Raw genomic sequence first — 23281 nt, forward strand, 5'->3', positions numbered from 1 at the left:
GGCGTGCTTCAAAAAGAAACTGCGTTGTGTTTGAAAAAGTTATCGCTCCTTTTTATTCTTTTGGTACATATAATTTTCTGTGAGAATTCATAAAGCACAGCCCATTAACCTAATTTCATGTATAATTGTGTATTTTAAGCTTTTCATTCAGCTGAAAGATTTCTCTAACAAGCATATTTGGTACGCTGAAAAATAGAACGAAGCAGAACCTTTTTACTTGCTAAGAATAATAATTAGAATTCTTTCTAAAGAAGAAACTGAACCACTTTGGAAAATGTTTTAATACTTTTTGTGTAATATACATAAAATAAAAACTTCACACTGTTTTGTTATTACTACTTTCAGTAATATGATATGTTCTTGTACACAGTGTACCCGCCAAAGCACATTGGCTCTTCATTCATTTCTGAACGACAAGAGCTAGTCGTTTCGCAATTCGAGGAAAAGTCAACCACAAAGTTATTCAGTATCATCAAATTAAAAAAGACGATATCTTTCTACAGCAAGGCGAAAGACAGTAGGTGTAAATTACATTCAAGCAACAAGTCATCGTGTATGGTGGTTGGCTGCGTAAAATGGCCTTCACGTTCACCAGACATGAACCATTTGAACGTTTTCTGTAGGGATAAATTAAACAGCGAGTGTATGCAACTCATTCACCAACGTTGCAAGAACTTAGGAACCGTATCACAGGCGCCTGTGCCTGCGTGTCATCTGCCATATTGTGCAATTTGCACCGGGAAGTGCAGCACCATTTCCAAATGAGGAGTTAACTTCCAAAATGGATTATATCCAGTTTTTTATTTTTTTGGAAAAACGAAAAAACGTTTTACGCACAAATATTAACTCTTAGAATTTTGAATATTTCACTGTGTTTTAGTAGAATAACAAGTGACAATTGGAAAAAGACGACGAATTTTTCCTCAATTTTATCATTTCTAAATGGTCAATTTTGTTTTGGATATATTCCCTTTTTATGTAAAACAGTAGATATCATCCCTTTTGCAAAAAAAAAAAAAAAAAGAAAAAAAAAACGCATTTTCTAGTTTACTTTCAAAACGGATTATATCCAGTTCTATATATATATATTTGGCAAAACGAAAAAAAAGAAAAACGTTTTATTCACAAACACTAACTGAAAATTTCGAATTTTTCACAATGTTTTAGTAGAATAAGAAGTAACTATTGGCATCAGTCTAGGAATTTTTTCACAATTTTATCAGACCTAAACTTTATAATTAAAATAATGTATTCAACATTTTTTAATTTTTAATATATATATATATATATATATATATATATATATATATATATATATATTCTACTTTATTCCTTCCTACTTACTTTATTCTTTTCATTGAAAATTTCAAAAAAAAAAAAAAAAGACCTTTGATTCAATTAAGTTTGAACAATGAAACCATCCAAGCCGATTCAAGTAACAACGTTGCAGGAATTAATAGATCACAATTTTTATCACAATGGGGTCGTTTCCAAAATTTCAAAAGTTTTTTTTTTCTGAAAGAGCATGCTTAAAAACATAGAATCTGACCATTTTTTACATAATTTGTTTAAGTTTAATATTTTTAAAAAATTACTTAAATCGGTGAGCTTTCATTGTTTACATTTCTTGGCGATGACATCACAAATGATGAAATGCCATTCTGTGTTGCCACTCACAGAGCTAAATATTTAATTCGCATCTTTACTCACGTGTATGGCAACGATATGGTTCATAACAAGCGTAGAGTGCAATTTAAATTCGCTGCTTGATTATCATAACGTGGAAACATAGTAGAAAGATGCGCCAAAAAACATCTTTTGTGACGTCATAAAGACCACGCCTTGTTTGAAAAATCGGACATTTAAAAAAAATAATTTAAAAAAACTGATGGGAAAATAAAAGTATTTTCTGGGCCCATTTTATTTTGTTTGCTCATTCTATCCATTTCAATGACTAAAAGTAGTACTTTTGACTGAAGGAACCCCCCCCCCCCATTAGTCACAATTTTTCAATCAATCACATTTCAATCATTAATTAATCAGAATTCCATAGTAAAATCAATTATTTAATATTAATTTAGTAATCACAATTTTATTTCGCTCTTGCTTAACTGATAACAGACTTGCACAAGACGCAAGATGCTACGATCTCTTAATACGGACGGGTATCACGCTTGATTGGAAATGCTCAGCCATTTATTTGTGAACTACTTTTAAATTAGAAGTGGCAAATTCAAATTTGGATAGGGTAAATGCTCCAGTAGTCGGCCATTTAAGAGATCGGTTGTTGGTTTTTGTTAACCTACATCTTTCAGAAATCAATACAGCAATAAAAACATTGTAAAAAACATTTTGATTTTAAAAACCAAGCTATTTTTAACACGAGTAAATGCTCCAGTAGTCGGCCTTAGAAATCCAGTGCTCGGCCATGCATGACCCAGTAGTCGGCCGTTTCGTTTTCATTACTCTTATGGGGTGTGAGTGAATAAATTTAAACAAAATTCAATGCAAAACTTACAGCACAGCAGTGCTATTACAAAACTAATTATTCCAGTAATTAGGAAAGCATTCTGTCCTCTTGATGTCTTCCTAACCTTTATGTTATCTTCCAAACTGCAACCAATTTGAATATGCATCAGATGCAACATGCAATAATTTTGTTTATTATTTACCTTCTACATCAGCGGTTCTTAACCTAAGGGGGAGACAGAGATTGACTATAGGGAGGGGGTCGCGAAACAAAGGCAGCGTTAGGTTCCATCAGATAAAATTAAAATTAAAACAAAAAATGACATTCGGTTTTATGGTCTCACGGGAATATGAAATAACAGGGTCAGCTCTCTTATTAATGATGTGAAAGTGACTAATGTTCACGCCAACCTCACCTGGATCCTGAATTACCTCAAAAAAATTGTATTTAATCCTTTTTTTCTTGGATACCACCCCCCTCCCCCCCATAGCGAAAAATGTTTCTGTATTAACTGTTTATGTTAACATAAAGAATGAACAAAAGAGTTGATAGAATTCATGACCGATAAAGAGCGAATTATTGATCGATATGATTGACACATTATAATTGCAGTTTTTGAAATAATTTCATCTCAAAACAATGCAAGTGAAAATCCGTTTCCGTAAAAGATTAGCAATCAAAGTCACATCTATGAATGATGATAAAAAAATTATCATCATTTATAGATAAAAATCTTTTGTGATAAAAAGAAAATTTATCATTAAAAAACAATGGCACTTCGCTGTAAACGAACTGGAGTAAGATGAATTATACAGGCTCGTCCGTATTTTCAAAGTTTTTCAGGGGAAGGGGGTTGACAGAGGGTATGGGTTCAATGAATTTTAAAGGAAAAAAGCAAAATGCATAATTACATTACGTTTTGAAAATCCAGAGGGGTCAATTGCTCCCCCCCTTGATTGCCCAAATGACGGGCTTGTATGTAGGTAAATTGAGAAAGGGGGGGGGGCGGTGTCATGCAGATAATCATACAGCTTTCAACAAGAATATTAGTTAACGATGAATAGACTAAAATGTAATTTGTAGCTACGTAATGCAATTTTGAAGCAAAGTCAGCATTATTTTAAACAAGAAATAACTTTTTATATCCTAGAGAAATAAAGCCCAAGGAATTATATATTTGGTTATAGAAGCAGTAATAAGAAGTGGTACCAACATTTGAAATATTTAGCCTTAGTAAAATCAAATCACCAACGTTAGATGGTTTAATAAGAAAAACGATTAATCACCATTTGGTAATGACATGTTGAGTAATAGAACTTTTATTCTAAACACAACGATGGACTGCATTTACAACACCTGTTTTCGAGAATTCTAAATTAAAATCAACATTAGAAGCAATAAAATGATGAAATGAATCTTTTTGTCAGAAAAAGTTAAGGCACAAAGGTTAAATATTTTCTTTTGAGGAAAAAACGCCATAAAGGGAATTTTTACTCAAAACCACTGCGTCAATACTCTATTTTTATTATTATTTGATGAACAGCAGAAAATCCATATTAAGCACGCAGTTGACTACTGTGTAGATCAATCAAACAGTATAGAATCTGTTGTCAATCTGCCGTGGTCGACTATAGGAAATGCATAAGAATTCAGTACCCAATGGTCGGTCACCCCTCTAAAAATAATTGAGTCGAAGATGGAGCTTATTTTTTAAATGAAACGTTATGTTATACAATCCACTAAAACATAATTGAAAGCAAATTTACAGTAGAAGGAAAAAAATTATTGTACTTAACATTTAAAGATGATGTGTCTTCTTAACAAAAGAAAATATATATATATATATCTACAAAGTTTTAAACTAGGATGATGGGCACACCATTTAAAAGACACCGTAGTTTCCACTTCGAGAAGAAAGAAATTCATGGGGCGATAAGGCTTATACTAGAGATTCTCAAAACGAAAAAAAAAAAAAAAAAATCATTTTTTTTCCAAAAGTGGATGTAATCCGTTTTGAAAGTAAACTCCTCAAATGTGCATTTGTGCTGAAATACACCATTTTCATTAAAGCAAATCATGCGCCTCACTTCCGACACTTTTTCAATTGTGCCATTTTTTGTACACAATTTATGTTTCTGTGACAAATCGAAGATGCTGAGCAGCTTTGTAGTTGACTTTTTCGGTTTATATTGTAGAGTTGTTGAGATATATTTTTTTTAAACTCCGAACTTTGCCATCTGTTCAATCTCAAATGAAAGTTTAATCAAATAGCCAATACAGTGAAACCTGTGTAAGTTGACCACTCGTGGTGCAGTACTTTGGCGGTCAACTTAGACAGGTGGTCAACTTATAAAGGGCGGTAATGTTTTTTTTTTTGTCATTTCTTGCACCATGTATTTATTTTATTTATTTATTTATTTATTTTTTGAGGAATTCACCCTTACTCTTCCTGTTCAACTCCACTTTCATTGTTTAACATTATTGAAAGTGAAACAATAATTAAAAATACTACTCAAATACTTGTTATTTTCCCCTTGTTTTTAACTATATTAGACACTGTAGTTTTAGAAATTCTATATATGCCAGCTAATTTTCTCTGGCTTTCTCCATTTTCAATTACATTTAATGTTTCATACTTTTTATTAATCTCAAGTTCCACTAACTTTCTTTTTGAAGCCTTTTTATGTAAAACTTATGGCACAAAGAGGAACAAGCTCGACTCTCCCAGTTCATAAAGGCAAAGGCAAAATGTCCTATTTCTTAATTCCTTGCGCCAGAAACATGTAACTGTACTCAGATCTGCGTACCCGCAGTGAAAGGAGCCCGCGTCCTTAAAGGGGCTAACGGCCCTAGAAATTGAAAAAAAAAAAAAAAACTAACACTAATGCTCGTTCGCTTTACAAACGGATACTGCTGGTCACTAGGGAGGGGCTCTACACATTTTGTTGCAGGGGCCCCCAAAATGTATAGATCCGGGCATGCTCTTTTTAGCAGAATTTCTGTGTTGTCACAACATATTGCAACCGAAAGAAAAGACTTTGAACTTTTCTACTGACACCTATTTTCATTGGACAGAGTACAAACAGCTATCTCAAATAAAATAATAAATGAAAAACAAGTTTGGAGAATAAAGAGCAGCATATGCTTTATGCTGCTGTTTAATTAGTAAAATGCTAGTATGTCATCAAAGCATTAAAAACATTCTTTGAAAGCTATCAAAAAAAAAAAAAAAGTATTATTATTATAAGTAAATAGTTACTAAAATAAAATATGCTGAAGAAAGTTTAAAAAAATAACACAAGTGGTCAACTTACAAAGGGTTTTTTACAATACTCCAGACCAAATTTGGCGTACATTAGTGGTCAAGATAGACAGGTGGTCAAGATAGAAGGGTGGTCAAGTTACAGAGGTTTTCCTTCACTGTATGAGATAGGGCTGATTCCGTTCCTGACAAAAGCGGTCAATATAGACAGGTGGTCAACTTACAAGGGTGGTCAACTTTACAGGTTTTACTGTACTATATGGAACAAAATAATTCTAACCTGTCAGGAGGGGTCAAGAATCCAAAACTGCAATGATTATTTACACATTTTATTGATGACACATCACATACATGAATACTGAAAAACAACAACAATTTCACCGCATCAGCACGGGCTTATATGTGCTATGGTAGCACCGCTTGCAGTTAAGTTTCAACACTGTTAGGTGGTGCTTCAAGGGGTTTTCTTTTGTAACGCATGGAAACTTTACCATATATAGACCCCTATATTATGACTAGTTTTTGCCATTCAGAAATTAGTAAGATGACAACGAGCTTTAGCGGGCACTCTGCACAGAGAGGGCCAAATGCACTGAGCATATTTCATGTCTAAAAAAATGAAGAAAATCTGGTACATTGATTTTTTTTGGAAAGACAACATAAAACAGTTTATATAACAGACTTTCAAATATTATTAAGTTCCACATGGGTTTCGTTGGTTTTGTGCTAAATATCAAGCAAAACTAAATTTCATGCGTGGTGTTTTGCTGCATTTCAGCATTTATTCCTTCAATTTGCTCCTTCAATTAATGCTCCGAACTAGAGTTGCGTGCACTCGTTTGCTTCATGAAATCATAGAATTACTTTTTAATGAACCGTGGCCATTTGCAAACGTATGCTATCAGTAAATTTTTCCAGGAAATGCTGTCGTGCCATGCACCGGCTCATGTGAGAGTCACTTTATGTTAAAACTTTTGTTGTACAAACTTTTCTTCACAATTAAAAAAAATGAACATTGTTGGAAGAAACCTTAAATTCTTACTTCTTATTTTCAAGTACAGGGTTTGCCAATACTTCTGACCCATCCTGTAAATCATTGAGCTCTTATAAATATATTCATTCAAGAAAATCTATGAAGTTATCTTTCCAAAAAGCGTAGTTCTTGAGGTTTAGGAAGCAGTGCCCCACCAAATACGTAATCCAAATCTATGACTTCGCCGGGTTTTGGAGTCACATTGAATTTTTGCAGAATAGACACGAAATACAAATACGAGGTCATCATTGCTATTCCTTCACCAGGGCAATTCCTTTTACCTAAAAATACAAATAAAAAACCTTTTTGTAACTAACTTTGTAATTTAGTGTGAGATATTTCTTGAAAAGGAGTATATAAAACAGGTTTACTTAAGAGTAGTCAGAATAAGTATATTACTAGTGAAGTGAACGCTTGGAATCTAACATTCTTCACGTTTTAATTGCAAGGCCTCCTTCACTCGAGACAACTTAGTTCAACTTTCGAGGCAATCAACTATCAAACCGGTGGTTATTATCAAGTGTAACCAGGCTTGCGTTCGACGAATCTCACCAGTCTACCGGTGAATAACCGGTTGCTAACCGCAGCGTTCTTGAGAGCTACCGGTTAACTGATTGCTTCTGATGTGGTTCAATGAGCCTCACCGGTTGATCTACCGGTCAACCGCAACTTAAGCTGGTTGATTGGTTGAGGGAACCACGTGACATTTTTGACCAATTATAAGTAATCTTCACCTGCGTGTTATTCGTCTGCGCAAGTAGCCTGTGATCAATTGAAAGCGTTCGATGAAACATTGGTTCGTGAACAATCGGTTAGTAACCGCTGACGTCATTGCTGGCACGTGATTAACCAAACGGCGCTACCGGTCGTGCTCAAAGAGTTCTATAATAGGGCTAATTAGGGCCCTATTATAGAACTCTTTGGTCGTCGAACGTAAGCCAGGTAGATAAGTGAAGAAATCGCTTTTCATCCTTCACACGAGAGTCAACGGTGCCGGTACCATTTTCATCCCGATGAGTGTAATTATTATTTTTTTTTTATTACTCTGATCAGAACATCGGCAAGCGTTTGATCTACGCACGAGTAAACTAGTTGAGGTTTAACTCGGTGCAGTTTTAACAGTGCTGTGGAGCTGCTGCTGGATTAAATTCGGTTTATTAAAAACTAAGTTGCCTCGTGTGATGACAACGAAACACGCCAGTTAACTAGTTAACAGGCAACGTTTTCGAAAAGTTGATTCCACTAACCGCCTCGTGTGTAGGAGGCCTAAAGCTCTATGTAGCAGCGCTTTAGGAGGCTTAAACTCACGCTAAATGAATCGATTATTTCAGAAAGGGCATAAGTCCCACAAATGAAACTTTTCAGGATTCAATAAAAAGTGTTTATTTCATTCATAAATGAATTAAATTGAACAAGATTTTTTATGACTAAAGACGATAGTTTAGGAAATGGTAAACGTCCAGTTAAGACGAGTTTATATAATTGAGAGGGAAAAGTAAAAGTTTGATGCTCTTGTTCCGTTCATTTGAATGTGAATTTGCTCAATTTAGAGGCTAACACACATTTTCAAAACTGGCATCCATGATGATAAAAGATGCATCCATTGCGCGACTGTAAACCAGATGTCAACCTTTCCATCTCATTGGTGGTAAGACAATATTTAAATAGCATAAAGTAAATGACGGGAGTAAAAGAATTTTCAATTTAAAATCTAAATCCTTTTTTTTTGTGTCAAAAACTGTTGTGTGAGTTATGAATTTTTCATACCTGTTGAAAATGGTAAATATCCATCATATTTTCCAGCTTTGGTTCCATCATCACTCAAGAATCTTTCTGGTTCAAAGTCCATGGGGTTCTTGAAATATTTCGGATCATGCATAATTTCCCAACTATTGCAAATAACGTTTGAACCTTTTGGTATTGTGTAACCATGAAATTCGAAAGTTTCTAAAGGACTGAAATAGGGAAAAGAGAATTTAAAAATACTTACAAAATTGTGTAAACCTTGTTGATATAGAATAAAAATGAGTTTAAACATAAGTTAATGTTAATTAAAATTTTTGAGAGTAGGAATAGCATGTAATAGCAATTAGTACATAGCAATTAGTACAGATTACGTATGTACATTTTCACAACACATAAACTCTTTAATAGCTAATTTTTCTTGAGAAATCACGAATTGCTTATTATCTTTACTTGCCCGTAATTGATATTCTTTTGATTTTTAAATTTGCCAGAAAAGTCTGGGCGTCCCCAAATTTTATTTAAATGAAATAAGATTAATTCTTTTCTTTCAATAACCTTAATAGGGCCGTCCTGAGGTTAAAAACACTTAGGGGAGGGTTAGTTTTCGTAATTGAAGTCCCAGAAACTCAGTTGTAGGCCGTCTTTACTTATGTTTAGAGAAAAGTTCGGGATGCAGACTTTCCCCTGGAAATGTTTTGAAATTAAAAGTCTAAAATCGAAATTTTTTAGACAATCCAATGATGTTGGGACAAGAGAACCGGGATGATCTCTAGGAATGTTTTTAAAATTTTTTTTAAAAACGTAACTTTCAACGATCTTCAATGATGTAGAGAGAGATAGCGGATGTAAGATTGAAGGTATTCACGGCCGGTATCAAAAATATTGTAAGATTCCGGGCTGTTATGCCGTGGGCTGAGTGATGTTACTCCAAACCTTTCGGCCGCATCTGCGGCGGCCATTCGCAGTGTTAGCGTGGTCGAAGCTTCCAGGGAAGCGACTTCCTAGCAACTGATGCAGAAATCGAAGTATTGTCACTATTCATGTGGGAAGAGCTAGCTCTCCCTTCGTTCTGGGCCAGGATTGGCTGATAAACGTTCGTCCTTGTTTCTGGTTGGCTGAAGCTTGAGCTCTCTTCATTTTGTTAGAGGATTGGCTGCTGGGTGTCCGTCGCTGTTTCTGGTTGGCTCGAAGTATCTCTCGGTATAATCCGTCTAAGTGTAGTATGCCAAAGCTTATTGCTCTTAATTCCTTCTTCCTTTTTGTTAAAATTGTTGGGATGTTTGAAAATTTCGATTGCATCCCCTGTTTAATCTGCCGTAATAGTGGGAAGTCCTTGAAAGTATTTTGGTTTCTTTGACTTTAATGTCATGGGTGCTATCACTAAAAGTGTGTTCCGCGATTGCTGATTTCTCAGTGTGGCCCAGATGTCAATTTCTCTGGTGTTCTTTTATTCTTCTATTAACGCTTCTTTTTGTTGTTCCAATGCTGGCCGATCAGCAGAACATGGGATCTAGTCAACTCCTGCAGCAGACAAAGGGTCTCTCGCATCTTTGATCGTAGTAAGTTGCTGATTCGATGGGTAGGCTTGAAAACAGTCTTGATGTTGTGTTTGCGCAGCAGTCTTTCAGTTCTGATAGTGACGTCCTTTACTTAGGGAAGGTAGGCTGTAGATCTGACCGGTTCCTTTCAGGTGGTTGTCTTTCCACTAGAAAGACTTCCACTTCCAATGGAAAGACAACCACCTAAGGAAGAACGTTACAAAAACGAACGTTCATCAGCCAATCCTGACCCAGAACGAAGGGAGAGCTAGCTCTTCCCACATAAGTAGTGACAAAACACTTCGATATCTGCATCAGTTGCTAGGAAGTCGCTTCCGTGGAAGCTTCGACCACGCTAACACGGTCGCCGACCACGGTCGACGCAGATGCGGCCGAAACGTTTCGAGTAACGACACTCAGACCACGGCACAACCGCCCGAAATCTTGCAACACTATTTACAGATAGTGGATGTTCCTTTGGAAATCTTTCGAAATTGGAGGTCTAAATACAAAACTTAAAGGTGTGTTTAGCGCATTAAGAGAAGGGTTGGGGTTCGAAAATTTTTTCCGTAATATTTCTAAATCGAAGTTCCAAAAACGAACTTTAGACTCTCTTTGATAACGCTAGTTCGGGGAAGAGGTTAGTTCGGTGTCCTCTCTCGGAAGTTTTAAAAAAATTGAAGTCATAAAACTTAATTTTAAAGTTTTCTTGAAGTATCCTGGGTAGGACGCATCGGGGGCTCTGGTGGGGGGGGGGTACAGCCCCCTGATTCCAAAATAGCAATGCCATGCAATGTTTCGTTTTAAACCTTACCACAATGTGTGCCGGAATTAGATATTTCTGTAAAGGTTACAATAAACAGAGCTTTACTCACTATCTTGGAGGATAAATTGCAGCGATGGACACCCATCTGTGCATTTCTAAAATGGTTGCCATAGTATAGGGTAGTTTGACTTTGTCATCGAAGTAAATAGTTCCATCTCTTCCGAAAGCGGCATCGATTTCTTCATGAACCTTTTTCTGAATGTCTGGATGATCTGCCATCAAAAGCAAAAGCCAACCGATCGACGCCAATGTGGAATCGAGTCCAGCAACGAATAGGAGAAACAAGTTGCCGAGTAAATTGTCAACTAAAATGAAAAAAAAAAAAACATTGCAGATAAGTAAGTGGGCATTGACACGTACACGTACACCGATTTCCGATTCCGAGTCACAACTGACTACAACTGTATTTATGTCGAGGACTGCATACTAAGTGCCTTGCCTCCATTATTTTTTATACCGATAGATGGCAGCACCACCACCGGATCGTACAGTTAATGAGAATTTAGAACTAGTCCAGGAGCTAATAGCTACCTGGTGCTAGCACCCCCAGAGGTATCGTTTCACTTGGAGGACATTGAGACCACAAGCAAATCTTTAATGACGACGGTGGATCTTCGACCATCGAGGTTCGAGCTCAGGACCCTCCGGCCCCGAATCCGACACTCTACCGATCGGGCTACCACGGCCCATACACGCACACATACTTGCATTTGATACAGGGAAAATTCGTAAATTTTCTAGTTCCAAAACATGAACAATTTCATGAAAATATTCTAGGTTGGAATTGTGTTACGTTCGTCATAGCATTGTAGTTTTGTTTCAAAAATCAATTGTCGGAATTTATAGTTTGTTTTCTTGTATGAAGTTTTATTCTTTCACCAAATTCAGCAAAACTGTAAGTAAGTGATTGTCAAATGTCCAAACGTCTTGCATACAACGGAAAAGAGTGTCTGAATGTTACGTTCGTCACGATGGAACGACTCTAGATACAAAAAATTACTTAAAGTCCTAATCGTCATATATAATAGCCGTACTGATCAAGTAACGCTCTGATGTCCTCAACAATCTCACTATAAAATGGATGTCCGTGAATCCCTACCTTAGTACGAAACCATAGGCTATAAATGATTACATAAATTAAAACAACGCTAATTCATTACGGCTCACGCTTCCAAAATGAAAGCCAAATTTTGGCCTTTCTTCTCACCCTCTTCAGTAAACATCGGTGGAAGAAACAAATACGCGTATTAGGTTTCACTAAGCCGTTTCTCCCTCTTTTTTGAAAAATGTTGTTATTAGGCATGTTTACAGTGGGCCGTTACCAGGCATTTCAACTTGGATGTATACAACCTTTTAACCAAGAGTCTTTTTACTATAAGTATTTTTGTATATTTACTTTTCTGTTAGTATTTTTATTTTATACGAGGATATATATGTAACAGTATTCTCTCTCATTAATTCCTAGTTACTTGGCCCCAATATAGCACTTTGAACCTATTAACTTTTTCAAGCCTTTTCCCCCTTATATATATGTTTTTTTTATGTATATGTGTATATATATGTATGTATGTGTGTGTATGTGTGTATGTATGTATGTATATATATGTATGTATATATATATATATATATATATATATATATGTATGTGTGTGTAAAGGTATGTGCGTATATGCGATATGTATATGTATTTCAAGTTTTCCCTTCAGTTTTTTTACCTCCCCCTCAACCACCATGGTACCCTTCACCGGTTAAGCTAGAAATGGCAGGTACGAAGGTATCATTGGTTTAAAATAAAAAAAATAAAATAAAATAAAAATAAAATATAATGAATTAGCGTGAAGGCATTATTTTATTGTTGGAGCACCTAAAATTCAGTAATTTCGTTTTTAAAAAGTAGTATCCCAGAAAACTGATATATGTGTTCATACCGGATGTAAGTCTTTCGGTCTCTTCGGGGGTCAGACTGTTTGAATCGATTCCTATTCCGCCTTAAGCCATTGCAACATACTTTTGTAACAAAAGAAAAAAAAAATTTACATTTACTGACCAGCTTTATAATAGCGCGAGTCCCAACCTTTGTACGCAGTAAACAAACGTTTTTATTCTCTCCAGAAAAGTATTGAAAATGAGACTTATGTTAGTCTGGCGTTGTGGTACAGATATTTACCTCAATTTTGGAATACCTCAAATTTGAAGGCCTATCTCTCTGATAAAAAGGCAATCAGCCCCCGTCATACCATGACGGGCTATTTTCTTGTAGTAATAATTGGGGCATTCCACGCCAAATGAACGAGCCTCCGAAAATGACCATCATTGATATCTACAAAATTCACAGGTTTGATTCTACCCACGTGATCATTAAAAAAAGAGTTTTTTTCAGATTTTTTTGACCGTTAGTTGTTTGTGCGATACCCCCTCTCCTAAAATACTCGGAAAACAGCAAAAAGTGACATTTCGTTTCGGTAATTATAAAAAAAAAATCTTTTTTTCCCCACTTCTATAGGAGCGAGAGTGTCGTACAAGGCATCGTTTTAAACCTCTTTTAAAAGGCTTCCGTATGATATGTCACTTGGCAACGTTATGTGGCTTTAATATTTCAAGGTCATGCAAAATATGAAAGTTAACATAAAATTAAAATAGAACATATATTTCGTGAAAGGTAAATATTTTCCCAGAAAAGCTGTATCGAACATGAATTAATCCGTAAACCGAAGCCTTCTTCAGCCAATAACGCACGTATTCACCAGACTATTTGACTCTCAATCAGACACCTAAACCGCAGATTGAAGCCTTTTTAGCCTACTTTCCCAGTAAAAGTTAGAAAAAGAAGAAAAAAGCATGAAAGAAGGCCTAATGCATCTTAAAAATATCGCAAAAAACAAAAACAAAAAAAAGTCGAAAGTAAATAAAATATATAAATAAATATCGAAAAATTAAAAACTGGAAAGTAGGATATTAAGATGGGGAAAAATGTCTGTCGGTCTGTCCCCCCCCCTAATAACTTTTGAATGAATAGTCCGATTCGAACAAACTTTTTTTTGTTCGGAAGATCTCGGCAAGGGCACCTCATTCCCATATTTCACTTTTTGATTTGAACTATTTTTTGTTCAATTTTGAACAGTTCAAAAAAACTTAACATTAGCGCCTACGGGGAAATTCAAGGCAATTCCGAACTGTGAGGCGAATTTGCTTCAAACAAACTTTGTAGGAAAAAGCGTTTGATGAAAAACTTGTACATAAAATATCTTTTTGATTTGAACTTTTTTTTGTTCAATTTTGAACAGTTCAAATCCTTTAACATTAGCGCCTACGGTGAAACTGAAAATCAATGTAGATTCCGTACTTGAAGGCAGATTTATTTCAAACAAATAATAAAAACAAATCATAAAAACAATAAGCTTAATTTTAATCATTATTTTTTCGTTTTGAAAGCTATTAAAGATTTTTTTAATGGGAAAAAGTGTATTAGCTGCTTTGTTTAAAAGTTGCTTTTTTTATGCATCTAATTTTTTTAGATGAGTGAGGAATATTTTATTCTTAGAATTCAGCTTAAAGTATTTTAAAAATATGTTTGAAAAAATTTGCGATTTTAGCTTTCTTTGAGAATATTGATCAGGTACTAGAAAGCAGGGCTGCGGAGTCGGAAGGAAAATGGCCGACTCCGACCCCGACTCCGACTCCTGGATTTTGAAACGCCCGACTCCGACTCCAACTCCGACTCCGACTCCGGATTTTTTTTAAATTTTTTTAATTGTATTTTTTAAACTCCCTCTCTCCATTCAAGGGAAGGGGGAAAAAATCTTAACAGAGATTGAAATATTAATTCCTTTTTATGAAAATTTAGCATTTTGTTTTTTATTGTAAACCCAAGACGTCACACAACGTTAGAAATTCAATTTAAAAATCAAACTTTCCAATAGTTACGAGTTAAAAAGTGAGATGACTTAAAAATCCCTTTTAAAAATTTTGAAAATGATTATCTGTAATTTGCCCCCGTTTAATGTTTAACAAATATATATTGATCAAATCGTGTGCTTTCAATTTTTGAAAGCTGTAACTTGAGAGAAAAAAAACTTTTTTTCTAAATCCAAGTTCTTGAGAGGGAGTGGTTTGCCCCTGGTGATATCCATCTAGTAGATGACACCCACAGTTAATTTCAGAGTTTATAAAAAATATAAACACTTTAATTCTGAAAATTTTCACGAATATATTTTAAATTATATTTCATCAATAAAATTTCAACGAAAATAGGGCACATATGCGTCAGGAGCTAATTTTACACAAAACGCGGCGGTATAAAAATTTGTACGAATAGCTTTCACCATACCTATATTTCTTCTTCGCTAAATTTTTAATTTAAATTTTATTGGCTGCTTTAGAATTAACCTAAATATGAAGATTTTAAGATTAACTGCAATTCTTGAGTGTTGTAATCAAGAAATTTTTTACACTTATTTTGTTCCATACTTTTTAGTGAGAACCAAGCTTACAGAGATAGTCTTAATAAAGAAAAAAAACATAAGATTATTTCATCGAATCTTTTGGATTCGTGCTTTCGAGCCAGAACTTCTTTGAATTTGCCGATCACACTTAAACGTTTCAACCTTAGCTACAGGCGTCGACTTTCTAATTTGTTACGTTTCTTTTACTATTTTAAACTGAGATAGAACAAAACACTATATTTCTATTTTTATTTGAAAGTGATTACTTGAAAATGTTATTCAACAAAACCGTTTGCTGACAGTTGCTATTAGTTAAGTTAAAAAGCAAGCAAACTAGGGGACGGCTACAGAAAGTTCGGTAAGCATTCAAGCTAGCTGATTGCCATAATGGCAGTTATTTTCTCATTAGTATCTTTTTATACATGTAATCGAACCAATTGGTAATCAATTTTTAAAAAATGCAAGGAGAGTCAGTGAAAAGGAAAGAAAAAAAGAAGCCCGGAGTCGGAGTTGGAGTCGGCATGTTTTCCAACGACTCCGACCCCGACTCCTTTATTCCAAAATCAGTCCGACTCCGACTCTTCGACTCCGACTCCGACTCCGACTCCACAGCCCTGCTAGAAAGTAGTATGGGTATACGGGAAAGTAGGCTCGTCTAGTTCTAGACAGAACTTCTTGTTATTGGTTGAAGAAGGCCTCAACCAATTGTTTGGTTGTTTAACCATAGGTCAAATCATGTGTTAAACACGCGCGTAAGTAGGCTTCAATCAGCGGTTTGGATGCCTGACCGAAGGTCGATCCGTCTGGTGAACACGGCTGTTTGTTATCGTTTGTGACGGCGCTGCGTACAAATCAATTTAAAAATTGAGACAGTGAGAAGAAGCAAAGGGATGTAAATGGACTTTTCAGGGGTGCCCACAGGGGGGGATTATGGCGCAAGTTGCGCCATCAAAATTTTTTGGGGGCGGGGGATTTTTTTTCCAGAACTTTTTTTTTCTTTAGAACATGAAATTTTTGAATTTTGGAAAGAAAAAATATTTAAACTTATTCAACGAAAAACAGATGCATTAATAATACTTTTTTCACGTACTCTTCAGGGCCGTCGTCGAGAAGGGGGGAGGGGTGCTCTACACAACCCAGTTTTTCAGAAGTGGGGCTGCCAATTTCATTTTAGCGATGAAAACGGACGAAGAGAAAGGAAAACTCTTCGTTGTTTTAAAAGATTAAAATAGTTATTATAAATGAACAATTGAAATAATAGTGACAAAAAGTATTTTTTCTGTAAAATTTGAATAGGAAATGTAATCTTAAAATACAATTTGGGAACATCCATGATTCTCTTTTATTAAGAGCCGTGGAAATGTACGCTTCAAACATTTTTATTAACCAAAAAAAAAAAAAAAAGTATTCAGTACAGTACACTCTTCACTAGGCCGCAGAATGGGTATGTCCGCCTAGTCGGAAACTATGGGCTCGGCTCGAATTAAAGTATTGTGCATAGAGTAAAATTAGCATAATGGGAAGGAGGAAAGGCGACAAAATTAACATGGTGCACGCCTTGTCTCTCCGCGGCCCTGGTTACACAAAACTATGCTTCATGGTTCTTCAGTTTAAAAAAAAAAAAAAAAAAAAAAAAAAAAAAAAAAACATAAATAGATAGGACAGCTTTATTGGAACAGCCCATAGGATAGGGTTCACCGAAACATTCCTATATGTTTTTTTTTTTTTGATGAAAAATATTGTCCTAAAAATCATTGCTAAGTGGAGAAAAATGTATGGGTTGCCGAAATAAATTTGAAATAGAGAGAAAAAATAATAATAGCAGTTAAATACAAACAGAGATTCAATGTATTGTAATGAATACTTACACCAAAAGTTCTATATTTTTGAATGTAAAAATCGTAAATAAATCACAGCTTGATCAAGAGATGCAGGTGGCATATTTAAAATAAAATGAAGTGGAATAAAGACCTAAGGTATCGCAGAAAATGACCACATCTTTTCAAAATGTTAAAAGTCCTTTTTCCAAGGCCGCAAACGCTTGTATTGCCAAGAAAGCAAAAATATTAAGGGGAAAATTGAAAGTTTTAATATGGAAAATCCAAGCAAATAATCGTGTTTGGCAGAGGAAAATTAGAAGAAAATATTACCACAATATGTTTGTCAGTAATTAAAATTGACAATGATGATAGGAAGGACGTAGCCAAACTGAAAAGAAGAGTGGGGAACTCCAAGCCCTTCTTTTTGCGTCCCCAAAGTTGGCCTGGAAGTGAGTTTTTAAAATTTAGGTTTTGAAAAAATCCCGGAAAAATGTTCTCAAATCCCATCCTTTAGCCTAACGTCATTAAAGATGACCTACACCTGAGTATTTAGGACTGCAATTTCGAAAAACCATGAGAGTGCTCCCAACGTAACCTCCGAGAAACGCCCTCTCTATTAATCATTCATCCTCATTCAAGGTCGAATAAATTTCGTCTTTTGGACTTTAATTTAAAAAAAAAACTCCCTGAGTTGTCCAGAAACTGTCGTCCTCCAAATATTACCGAAGATCCTAAAAAATTTCATTGTTAAGGCTTCAATTTAGAAAATTTTTCAGAGGAGACCCTCTAACAGTATTAATAAATCGTCTACGATTGCTTTAATTGAATTTCAAGTTAGAAAATTTGCAAGGGGTGGACTCCGAATCTCTCCACCCATTAACATTAACAAAAATCTTCTAAAACTGCGGTTTCTACGGATCGAAATTTTTTTCGAGAGAATGCCTCTCTCTCTCTTTCGCCATCATCATCGAAAAATGTCTTAAATCTCGCTTTTAGTGCTTCAATTACGAAACATTTCTGGTCACGAGCCCCTTCACCCCTTCCCCCTTTCATCAAAGGTTAGCTTAAATTACGTTTTCGGAGCTTTGATTTCAAGAAACTGGCGGTGCACTAAATTTTAACAAAAAGGTCTACAATCGCGTTTTTAAGACTTTAAAATTTCAAAAAATGTCGATGAGGGGGGGGGGGGGCACCTCTCTCATCCCCTTAATATCACCATAGATCGTCTAAAACTGCGTTTTTTGACCTACAATTTTCAAAATTTTCACGGGGAGAGCCCCCAGAGCCCACTTTACGTATCATAATCAGAAATAATTCACAATTGGAAATGTGTGCTTGAAGTTTGCATTTTGAAAAATTATAGAACGATGACTTCGAGTCTCTTCCTCCCTTAACATCACCATAGATTGTCTAAAACTGTGTTTTTCAAACAACAGTCTTCAAAATTCCCGTGGGAGAGCCCTTGGACCCCCTCTTTAGAACATAAATAAATATAATGTACGATTGTGTTGGGAACTTAAATTTGGAAAAATTATCGGGAGACTCTATCCTGGAACTCCTTTCCCCTTTCTCCCAAACTTAAAATATAGTTTAAAACTGCGTTTTTATGTCTTCAAATTGCGAAATAATGCAAGAAGGTAGTTCACCGACACCCCTTAATTTTGACTGAATGTTATCCTTACGATTATTTATATTACTAGTGCTAAGGTCTATTAATTTGACTATCCCCGGCTAAACCAGAAGCCAAATCTTCTCTCTCTCTCTGCACATTCGAACATGCGTTTGAAAAAATTAAGGGGCCGCCAAAAGCGTACCCCCCTCCCCAATTTTTTGAAATAGCAACGGTCCTGGTACTCTGTCCAAAATTTAATGACCGTGTCTCTTTTTCAATGAAAGGAGCATCACAGACGGCATGACGGCATGGAGTTGGTGTCCATTTCAAAGGTGGATCAGAAGATTTGATTTCTTTTTAATATCTTATAAATTTTTTGTAAGTAGCACAATTCTGCGTGATGAATACGTGTGACAGTGATGAGAGGGAGGGAGGTCAAAAATGTTTTATTATTTGTAATAATTATGACCAGTATGCTTTAGTCTTTCATTGATTCATTTGCACCTTGACAATCGTTAAGAACTAGTTTTGAAGTCCCTCCAATCGACAATTAATATATTTTCTTCATTAACTAGCTTAAGCTTATGAAGAATTTTTTTCTCTCTCTCATTTCATTTTACTCCCATCTTCTCTACCATTTTTAAACTGATTGTTTCAATTTATCATTAGATGATTTTTATTAAAACTTGCAGTGATATTGGTTTTCGCTGATGGAAGTAGAAGAGTCTGTTCTTAAGGTGTTAAATTATTTTTTGTAAATCATATTTACTTTCTTCCATATATGATATGTATAGAAGGATATTTGATTCGTTAAAATTCTCGAGTTCTGATTTTCGATGTGTGCAGAATAGCTGAATCCATTTTTGAGGATTTCCGAAAAATATCTGTCATGGTGTGTGTGATCCATCTTTTTTTTGGCTATGCGACTTCAATTTTGGAAAACTTCCAGGAGAGCGCCCCCACTGTAACGCGAGAATGACAGCCTCTTTATCATCAAGAGTCGTCAAAATCAGCGTTTCTAGTAATGCAATTTTGAAAAATTTATAGAAGAGAGCCCCTGATTCTCCCCTATTTCCTTAACACGATCAAAGACAAGCGTAGAATTGCGTTTTTAGAGTATCAATTTCAAAAAATTGCCGGGGGAATGGCACCGAAATTCACCTTCCACTAACATTATAAAGATATATCAAAACTGCATTTCTAAAGCTACAAGTTCGGAAATTTAAGTGGAGCGCCCTCTCCCTTCTCCCCTTTCTCGTCAACATTATTAAAAAATCGTCTTAAATTTGGTTTTTAAGGCTTCAATATCGAGAAAATTCTGAGAGAGCTTCCGAAAACTCTTTTTGTTAACGTCACAAAGGTCGGCTACAATTGCGATTTTAGAACTTCAATTTCAGAAAACTGCTTGTCCTCCAACCATAGATAGCGTTTTTAAGACTTGAATTTTGAAAATAATCCAGGGGCGAGCCTTAGGATCTCTTCTTTCCTTAACATTACCACAGATAGTCTAAAACTGCATTTTTAGAACTATAATTTTGAAAACAAAGGAAAGCCCTCCTCAGGGGCGGCAAATAGGGGGTGCGAGAGGGGGCGGTTGCACCCCCAAATTTTTCACTAAGAAAATAAAAAAATGGGAAAATTCAATTTAGATAACTTAGAAAATCATTTGCCTGAATTTCAGAACAGAAAAAACTGATGGAGGATAAGTGTTTGCCTAAACGAAGTTACTAAAAGAAGTAATCTCTTCACATGGGTTAAATACTTAAAAATTGAGTAATTTATGTTATGATGGTGCATCTTGTATGAGATGCCCGTACAGTGTAGAGACTGCGCAATTTTTACGCGTAAATTCCATGTCATTTTAAATTTTTTGTGCTCATATTATAACTTAATGTTTAGCTGGTAAGTGTTCATTGATGCCATGTACTAGAAACACATTTTAGCAACTCGGTGTATCATATGCTTTCATGGAAACTTTTTGTAAAGATGTTATTTTTGAAAAACATCCCACATCAAAAAATACTTTCATATCAACAAATGTATCTTGAGGCTCTTTACTTGACAATCTCTGAGTGACACAAGATGGTCTTCAAGAGTTATAAAAGCCCCTGCAAGAATTACTTGAAAACGACCTTTTCATTGATAAAAAAATTGATGTCATTTTAATATGTATGCCTTTGTTTGAATTTTTTGTTTACTTTATACTATCATAAAAGTTTTAATTCGCTATTCTTAATTCATGGATTGACAATTGAAACTCTTAGTAATTTTCGCATTAATGCGTACTTGAACCAGGTGTGGAACTTTGTGACAGAACTTTTCATTACAGTTTTTACTGTATGCCAATGTAGAAGAGGTGACAAAACCCAAATAAAGTTTTATTCAAAATATTACATCAATATTTTGAATAAACTGATCAATTCCGTTTCTCAAGAAATTGAGACAGGATTTAATGAGATGTATTTATTATTGGTCTTAAGTTCAATATTATGTAGGTCGGTTATAGAAAGCGAAAAAGAAAATATTACACTTATAAGTAATAGCATGAGGGAAGAGGAATTGTTTTGTGAATTGTGACTATACTTTTTAATGACACAAAATAAATGCTAACCCATTTAAAAAGCTTTCTTGGTTATTTTAAAGAGAGGAATCTAAAGGAAATGTGCTTTTTGACAACTTTCTTGCTTCCATTGTTTTTTGACTGTTTCAATCAGGTCAGTAATTTGAAAGATGACTTTCGTGATTAAATCGAAAAACCAACGTAAATAAAGCACAAATTTACACGAAAATACTGCATATAGCTATTTCAAGGCTACAATAATGGAGCCTCTTCATCGGTGTAAAAAACTCCGTACACAACCAGAAAGTTGTAGGAGAACTGAACGTCAACCAATTTTGACTTTTGTGTCTCAGGAGGTTAGAGAATTGCCTTCGAAGCGCAATGAGGCAAAGCAAGACCTTCCTCTTTAGCTATACTGGCAATAAATTAAGTCATTGGATATTGATTAAGTATAGTTACAAAATTTTCTGTTCTTCCTGACTCCAAAAATAGCAGATTAAAACTTTACTAAAAAATAAAACTAGTACCGAGATATTATGTGAGATAACTTATAACAAAATTAATTTAAAGCTTCGATCGCAAAAATTTTAATTTTTCTGTAGAAACGTAATTATTCTTAACATAACCAGTTAATTATCAGTTCTTGTTAACCAATATGTATTTTATACCGTACTGAGGAAATTCATGTTCAAGAAACTCGACCCCCCAAACGAAATGCTGAAATGCCGCCCCTGGCCCTCCTTAACACAACGGTAGACTATTTACAATTGCGCTTTTAAAATTTCAATCTTAAAAAATTACCGGGAAGGGGCCACCAAACCTTTTATTCTCCTAACATCACAAGAGATTATGTAAAATTGTAGTTTTAAAATTACAATTTAAAAAATTTTTTGGGGGAAAAACTCCCCAGACCCCCTATCTAATTGACAATAAATTTCCGTTTCACGGTTCATGTTGTATACATCTAGTAATGACTCCATCCCAAGCCAGAAAGTTGTCCCTGTAATTATTCATACGTTTGAAGAAAAAAAAAAGGTGTTGCAAAATTCAGGGGTACACAAAACTTGTTTACTCAAGGTCCACGTTTTAAAATTAGGGAAGGCAAGGCGGGTCCAACAATCCAACAACCTTTCAGTTCAAATGGTATTTGTTAGCGCTACTCCCCCCCCCCCCCCGTGAGTTTGGCTGGAAATTAAACACTCTAAAAATTGTTATGTTTAACGCAATTCGAAAGCGAGACAATTTTGGGGGGGGGGGGGATTTGCGCCATTGAGCTTGGGGGGGATGGGCACCCCTGGGACTTTTTAAAGTTTCGAGTCAAACACGTTTTAAAGTTCAGATCCTAAGTAAGCTTTCATTAAAAAGTTCCCCAAATCATGCTGTGTAGAAGCACCTACCAGGGCTACTAGTACTATTTCTTGCTCCAAATCAGAGGAGAGGTTCACCTACCATTTGTACTGGTTATCTTCAAATTTTTAATTTTGGTACTTGCATCATTTTGCTTCTCACAGCCTCAGTTAAACTTTTAAAAGTTCCTTAAAACAACTCTACGAACCATTAAATGTGTGGGGTTTTCCTTCATTATTTTTCTTCTCCATTTCTCTGAGATAGCAGCCAATGAAGTCTTCTTTGGTAAGAGAGTCTTTTGCTTTCATCCTCATTTCTACTTCCCGACTAAAACACAACAGAAAAAGGTTTCAGATGGCTGAAACAAGATTCATTTTACTTAATTTTTTTTCCCATCGTATGAGACTAATTTCAAGACGATTCAACAGTTACAATATTCGGATAACTTTTTCAGAAATGATTTTTATGCTCAGTTTACCCGATTATTTCAATTTACCGGCGTTCCCTGTATACATGTATTAGAAATATTTCGGAGGATGTCGTCTCCTGAAATATATGTTTTTTTATTGTGAAAATAATGTAAATGGATTTCAAACCACTTTTCCTTTCATTCAGTTTTCCCAGA

The 23281-nt window shown here is 35.2% G+C and overlaps 1 protein-coding gene across 1 annotated transcript in view; it reads right to left on the minus strand.

Moving 5' to 3' along the window:
- The window catches only part of LOC129220571 (uncharacterized), an 85485-nt gene that overhangs the window by 39737 nt on the left and 22467 nt on the right, over nucleotides 1-23281 (minus strand). The window contains exons 6-9 of the mRNA XM_054855003.1: nucleotides 22865-22983; nucleotides 10925-11180; nucleotides 8533-8720; nucleotides 6883-7046 (exon numbers count right to left, since the gene is read on the minus strand). Coding sequence (XP_054710978.1) covers nucleotides 6883-7046; nucleotides 8533-8720; nucleotides 10925-11180; nucleotides 22865-22983 — 727 coding nt within the window. The remainder of the gene's footprint in view (nucleotides 1-6882; nucleotides 7047-8532; nucleotides 8721-10924; nucleotides 11181-22864; nucleotides 22984-23281) is intronic.

Source organism: Uloborus diversus, chromosome 4 (genome assembly GCF_026930045.1).
Source record: "Uloborus diversus isolate 005 chromosome 4, Udiv.v.3.1, whole genome shotgun sequence".
NCBI classification, from domain to species: domain Eukaryota; kingdom Metazoa; phylum Arthropoda; class Arachnida; order Araneae; family Uloboridae; genus Uloborus; species Uloborus diversus.